Source organism: Mizuhopecten yessoensis, unplaced genomic scaffold, assembly GCF_002113885.1.
Source record: "Mizuhopecten yessoensis strain PY_sf001 unplaced genomic scaffold, ASM211388v2 scaffold716287, whole genome shotgun sequence".
NCBI classification, from domain to species: Eukaryota; Metazoa; Mollusca; class Bivalvia; order Pectinida; family Pectinidae; genus Mizuhopecten; species Mizuhopecten yessoensis.
The window spans coordinates 575,040-582,406 of record NW_018480041.1 but is presented as its reverse complement, the minus strand read 5'-3'; the positions used below and the strand labels follow the sequence as shown (position 1 = coordinate 582,406).

Sequence of the window (7,367 nt, the reverse complement as noted above, 5' to 3'; positions counted from 1 at the left end):
ATGGTTTATAATGGCAAATGATACTTTGAATATTACATGTTAAGAACTTGATTGGAATTATAACCTTAAATTGACAGTTTGATACTTAAAAAAATATTGAACCAGCCCTACCCCCAAGGGCTGTAGGGTGGGGCTCAAAGGAGTCAGTGTGCTAAAATTTCTTCATTTTCCTTGTTAAGAATCAGAGGTGCTAGTTTCAAATCCTTTTTAGTATGAAATCTGTATGCTAGATATTGAATAAGGTGGATTTATTGTTTTTTGTCACTTTGAATAATATTTCTGTTCATGTTAAAAACAAAATCAACTCTCTGTATAAATATATCAGGTGACCGTTAAGGCCCATGGGCCTCTTGTTATAGCATATCAGCTAACCACTCTTAGAATGATGCAGATCTTATTTTAATGTAAGAAAGTATATAACACTATAAGGCATTCGACGGGCGTATTTTGTTCCGCCTCGCGGTACTCTTGTTATACTTTGTGCCGAGATATTTGCAATTCGGATAAGAAATTATAAAAATATTACTGGTATCAATATTGATGACTGTCAGATTCTAAATTCTCAATATGCAGATGACACTTCTTTAAAAATACTTTATGGAACAGAAAAATCTTTGAAGGGATCTGTTAAGGAACTAAATTTGTATGCTAAAATTTCTGGTCTAAAAGTAACTACAGGAAAAACTCAAGTTTTAAGGATAGGTAGCAAAAAGTAAAGTAGTGATGTACGTACTTCTTCCAAATATTTTCAATGGGGGTTGATAAGTTTACACTTCTTGGTATTGAATTTAATGTGGATTTACACAGAATTCCCAATTTTGATAAAAAAAACCTAGTTAAACTTAAATCTTTAATCATGGGATGGAGTAAAAGAAATCTTACTCCTATTGGGAGAATTAACATAATTAAGTCTTTATTAATTTCACAGTTGAATCATCTTTTTATCTCCTTACCAAATCCAGATCAAAGTTTCATAAAACAGCTAAAGTGAATTCTTTTCAATTTTTTATGGAATGGTAAAAATGACAAAGTTAAGCGTGAGATAATTATTCAGAATTATTTAGATGGGGGGGCTTAAAATGGTAAACATATTGAGTTTTATTGAATCTTTAAAAAATCAGTTGGATCAGAAGAATATTTTGGTCAGAGGGAAAATGGCGTATGATTTTAAAAAACCAAGTTAACTTTAATGTCTTAGCAAATTGTGGTAGTGGGTATTTAATTAAGATTGGGACTAATTGTAAAAATATTTTTTGGAAGGATGTTTTGAAGGCATGGCATAGACTAAGCACTAAAGTAGAAATGAATAAAAAGGAGGATCATTCCTTATTTAAGACACCCATATGGTATAATAACAAAAACATAACTATTGGAAATAATGACATTTTCTATAGAAATTGGTTCAATAAGGTGATTTAGTTAAAGATATTAGAACTTGTTCCTTTTTCTCTTTCGATGTATTTTGTGCTATTAATGGTTCAATAACTAATTATTATCTTCAGTATCAAGGAGTGATAATGAGCATAAAGAAATACCTTCAAAATCACAACGTACCCAACAAGATGTTGAGTAACCCAATCATACCATGAAAATCTTGAAGTTATATTAAGAAATAAAAAAGGGTCACAGGAGTTCTTTAAAGTTCTTATTCAAAATAATATCACTGTAACAGGACAAAATAAAAGGGGAACTAGCTGTTTTTGATAATAATAAGGTTCCATTCAGGGTAACAAATAACACAAAGTTACAATGGTTACAATTTAGAATAAATCATTACATTTTAACAACAAATTCATATTTATTTAAGATTGGACTAACAAATAGCCCTCTCTGTGTTTTATGTTTTATAGAAAGGGGGACACTTATTCATATCCTATGGGATTGCACTGAAGTACAAATTTTTTTGCCAAATTTTGAAAATCTCTTATATGCACTTGCCATTCCCTTTTCAATGAATAAAGAAATTTTTTTTTTTGGATGTATAGAGCAAGCAGGATTTTTTAATAGATTGACAATGAAATTATTCTTTTTATTAAGCATTATATGTACAAAACTAGATGTTATGCTCACTTAATGTTATGGCTCTAGTAAATTTGATTAAAGAATATTACAATGTTCAGAAATATATTGCTTATGGTAAAGGGGGAAAATATCTCAATAAGTTTACTAATGAATGCGAAAATGGATAAAAGTAGTTGAACTTGACTAAAAATTGATTTTGTTTCTTTTTTTTCCTGTCTCTCTCTTAAATACTAAATACAGTCCTTAAATTGTTAATTGCCATTTCATCAACCACTTGCATTTTGCTATGAGTTATCTTTATATTATCATAAGTATCACATATATCAATCGGACCTTTACTCGGAAAGTCTGACATCTCTATCTTTCTGTCTGTGTGTCTGTCTCTCTATCTCAATGCCTGTCTATATCTGTGTGGATTTTGTGTATGTTATGTCAGTATCTGTTGTTTTCTTTAATATAGCAATAAAGGAATGTAAAAAAATGATGATGATGGCTAAGAGGAAAACAATGTGTTTTTGTTTTGTATGTCTGTCGTCCGTCCATCGTCCGTCGGTCAACTTTTTCTTTTGAATGACTTCTACTGAAAACCTGTAGGACCTAGGGTCAGGATATTTGGCCAGTAGGTACCTGGGATGCAGTGCTATAAAGTTTCCTCATTAAAACGACCTTGACCTATATAGCTACTTTCAAGGTCACTGGGGTCAAATATGTTAAAAATTTAAAACAACAATAGCCTAACCATTTGGACTAGTCATGATACTTGAGTATGTTATATAGACCAGCAGTGCAATTTTTTTCTTATTCACAGTAATGAGGTTTAAGGTCAACTTTAAGTGCTAGTTGGGGGTCAAAATGGGTTAAAAGCTTTAACAATATTCTTCTCAAGTTCCATAAGGCCCAGGGTCATGATATTTGGCCATTAGGTACCAGGGATAGAGTGCTATAAAGTTTCCTCTTTAAAATGACCTTGACCTACTTTCAAGTTCACAGGAGTCAACAATGTAAAAAAGTTTAAACGATGATATCCCAAGAAGCATTTGGTTTAGTCATGATACTACGATTTGTTATGTAGACCAGCAGTGCAAATCTTTTTCTTAATTACAGTAATGAGGTCAAATGTTAATTTTAAGTGCTAGCCGGAGTCAAAGGTCAATATGGGTTAAAAGCTTTAAAATTACAATTTCAAATTTCAAACAACAATATCTTGAGAAGCGTTTAAGAGATGTTAAAATGTCTTGTTTTTCAAGTTACCAAATTTGGTCTGAAGTTACCCACAGACTGTATATGTCAGTTGCATGTAACAAAAGGCATTTAACCCTGTGACCAAGTTTGAAGAAAATCGATTAACATTTGTTGTTTTTATTGCACGGAAACGAAGCGCGGCAGATAATGACATTTTTCATTATTCAAGGGGCCATAACTCTGCCAAATGACGTCTGCTGAAAGTGGTCATCGAAGTTGGCCGAGCCCTTATAATTATGGCATTTAAGCCTGTAACCAAGTTTGAAGAAAATCAGTTAATATTTGTTGTAGTTATTGCACGGAAACGAAGCATGACAGACGGACAGACAGACCCAAATTAATATCCCCCGTTTCAGTGAAAGCGGGGGGTAAAAAAAAACCTGCACATTTACGTGTTTCTCAATGAGTTATACATTGTCATGTTTTCCAGACAAACTTCTGTAATTTATTTGCAGTTAACAGACATTGGCCAAACATCTATAATATCCTCATGTATTGTCAAGCAGGTCACATAGTAACAAGATACCGCTTTTAACATATATTTTTATTTTTAGCTTTATACTTAATATTTCTGAGGATTATCATGACTTCTGCACTATTAATTGAATCTTACATTTTTCTTCCCTAGAACGCTCTCACCATGATACTGGGTGCCAGTTTATTCCTTAGTGCCGTTGGTTACATAACATATATGAGATATAGAGACACCAAGGATAATCAGAAGATGTACAATGCCATGGATGAAGAGGGCCATTTGGTTCGACGAGAGCGGACATCAAAGTGGGATTAGTATTACTGTTAAACAGATACCTATTGAAGCATGTGATGATTACTTATAGTCTTTAAACTTGGAATTGTAAATAATTCTGCTTCTGTAAAAATGATGATATTAATTTGACTTTTCAAGTCTAAAGTGTGAGTGCAGGAGTAACAGCAACCTTGTACAAGAAGATTTCTACTTCCTGCACACCTCCCTGATCATGAGCACATGGACAGTAAACAAATCTTTACACTTAAATGTTAGAATTCATAGTAGGTTTGAAGTTGTTTCTCAAAAGTTACATCAACAAAGATTGAAGATCTCGAAAAGTGTACATACAATTATTTATGCATTGGATTATCATATAACTGTTTGTATTGCTTGTCAAGCATCAACTCGAAGTAAAATTTAGTTGGCCTTAACTTATGTCTTTGGTGTTCACTTGTGTCTATGCATCCTCAATACTACAAGGGTTACGCTCACTTTTTCTCTCTACACTCCTGGAATATGTCATAGAAAAATTGAAGGCACAGGGCAAGCTATTTGATCTGCATTGGTTAACATCTTGACTTATTGCTGGGCTGATACCTGTCCTTTGAAAAATACAGAGGCAGAAATTACACCAGACTTCAAATTAAGGATGTACACCTCTGAGAAGTCAAACAATTCCTGTATTAAACTTTTTTTCTTATATTGATTTTTGGAAAAAGGAGATAATGGCATAGTAGAAAATGCAAAATAAATTATGTGTCTGTGCTTTCGTGTTTGTGCTATGATCGGTCAAAGATACCAATTTAACACAATATGTGATTTTAGGTGAATTTTTGAGTTTTGACCATTTGCAGAACAAATTCATACAATTTCTTCCAAGTGTGTTATCAGATATGTATGAATGTTTGTAGAATTGATAAAAATACTATTTCTTTTAAATTATGGAATTTAAATTTCTTAATCTTATTCATTTTACTCAGAAAGGCGATTATAATTACCCCTACCCCTTATTTTTTAATGAAAAAATGCACATTTTTTCACCATTTTTTGCAGATTAAATGCTTGATATAAAAAAATCCTGTATTAAACTTTTTTTAGTATTCAATGAATCAAAAGAAAATGTGTTTCTCTTTCTAAAACAGTGCTTCTTTTTTTGTCCCATTATTATTTGTGTTATCTTTCACCTTTTTCGGGGTCAAAAATCAAAAGTGCTTCAGGAACCCTAATATGTAAAAAAAAAATACCAATAAGATATAACTTTCCACTTTTTAGTCACCCCTGGGGGAACCCCAGATTTTGACCTCTGTTAGGAGGGCTGTTGTATATCTTGCTTCTGTCGGAATATACCAGGCGCTAATAACAAGCTGTTGGATAACTCGGATATCGATTTCCCTTTTAAACAGGAATAGCATAAAACCTAAAGGCGTTCCAAATTCCCCACGGGAATTACATATAACCTATAGATGTTCTGAGTATGAATCAGGCACCTTTGAGGTTCCCGAAGGGGTAAACTGTCGTATTATAAATTGCTATTGACTGATTTAAATATGTTATGTCTGACCAACGACTACCGTTAATATTTGCGTATAGTGCACACTTTTTTAAGGGAAAATGAAGTGTAAAGAAAGGGGTGTACATGATACTCAAGCACAATCCAAAACCAGTCCTTGGTCGCGACCATTTCTCGTAATATTTTCGAGGATTTTCAGAAATGTTTTGATATATGCTAACAGCAATACAACTGATAAATTTCGTTGAATAATCCCTGATCGCATTGCCAATTTAACAATTACGAAAAGTTGCAAGTTTAAGTCATATAGTACTATAGAATCGGATACATGAACTCGAGTAAAGTAGGCTCAACTTTTCAGGACGTTACATTGTAAATTGATAAATACCACGTATCGGGAAAGTGAAGAATTGCATCGGATTTATTACTCTGTGGTTAAAATGTCGTTCTTGGGTAAAATCTTGCTGAACTCTTCAATCTTGTCCGTAGGAATGTGTCAAAACGACACGAGTTAAGGGGCGAAGTTAGCAAGTTTGTGTACCGCAAAGAGTCGAAGTTGCGTGATACTATTAACCGTCAGGAATTTACAAAGTGACATTCATTCGAATTGAACCGATAATGATAAAAGTTTGAGTTTGAAAATTAAATATCAACGGGTTCAAAACAGCCAAATACTAATAGAATCTTTCACCCCCTTGGGGGTGAGATAGGAGAATCTCAACCCGAGGGGGAGGATTCTTAAGTTGCCAAACACGAGGCTTTCTGAGTGTTTGGCCACTGAAGAATCTTTTCCCGAGGGTTTAGATTCCTCTATCTTACCCACAATGGGGTGAATGATTCTTTTTATCTTACCCTGTTCTTCCAATGTGTATCATATACACAATGTAATGACAACGTTACATGTGTCAGGGTTGACGTGTCGTTGATGGATTGTTGACGTGACGTCATTGTATTGTTGAAGTGACGTCACACCATTGTTATGAATAGGGTGCGGCATCCGTCGTCCGTCCGTCTGTCCGGTGTCCGTCTGTCCGGCGTCAACTTTTTGCTTTAAACAACTTCTTCTCAATAACCAAATGCCCCAGGGTACTGATTTTGGGCCTGTAACATGCTGGGATGGAGGGCTACCAAGTTTGTTCAAATAAATGACCTTGACCCACTTTCAAGGTCACAGGGGTTGAAATATGTTAAAATCTTCAAACAACTTCTTCTCAATAACCAAAAGGCCCAGGGTACTGTTATTAGGCCTGTAGCATGCTGGGATAAAGTGCTACCAAGTTTGTTCAAATGAATGACCTTGACCAACTTTCAAGGTCATTGTGGTCAGATGTCTTTAAAATCTTCAAACAACTTCTTCTCAATAACCAAAAGGCCCAGGGTACTGATATTGGGCCTGTAGCATGCTGGGATAAAGGACTATCAAGTTTATTCAAATGAATGACCTTGACCAACTTTCGAGGTCACAGGGGTCAAATGTAAAATCTTCAAGCGACTTCTTCTCAATAACCAAAAGGCCCAGGGTACTGATTTTGGGCCTGTAACATGCTGGGATGGAGGGCTACCATGTAATTCAAATGAATGACCTTGATCCACTTTCAACCTAATGTCCTTGTTCAACAATCAAGCTTGGTCAGAGGCGTCATATGTTTAAATCTTTTAATAGGTTATTATGAAATCTTAAGATTACAAGTGTTAGATTAATAACAGGTGAGCGATGCAGGCCCATTGGGCCTCTTGTTCATATGTGTGTTTGCTATTAAACCTATCATAATTTGTTAAATATTACAAAAACCCGTTACACCAGATCAAAACGAGAGTTGAACGTGACTGAAACCTCAGAAG

At 34.3% G+C, this 7,367-nt stretch overlaps 1 protein-coding gene across 1 annotated transcript in view; it reads left to right on the top strand.

Annotated features, from left to right (window-relative positions):
• LOC110442659 (small integral membrane protein 8-like) overlaps positions 1–4,690 on the top strand; it is a 12,639-nt gene extending 7,949 nt beyond the window's left edge. The window contains exon 2 of the mRNA XM_021486366.1: positions 3,893–4,690. Coding sequence (XP_021342041.1) covers positions 3,893–4,054 — 162 coding nt within the window. The 3' untranslated portion in view covers positions 4,055–4,690. The remainder of the gene's footprint in view (positions 1–3,892) is intronic.
• The last annotated feature ends 2,677 nt before the right edge of the window (positions 4,691–7,367 follow it).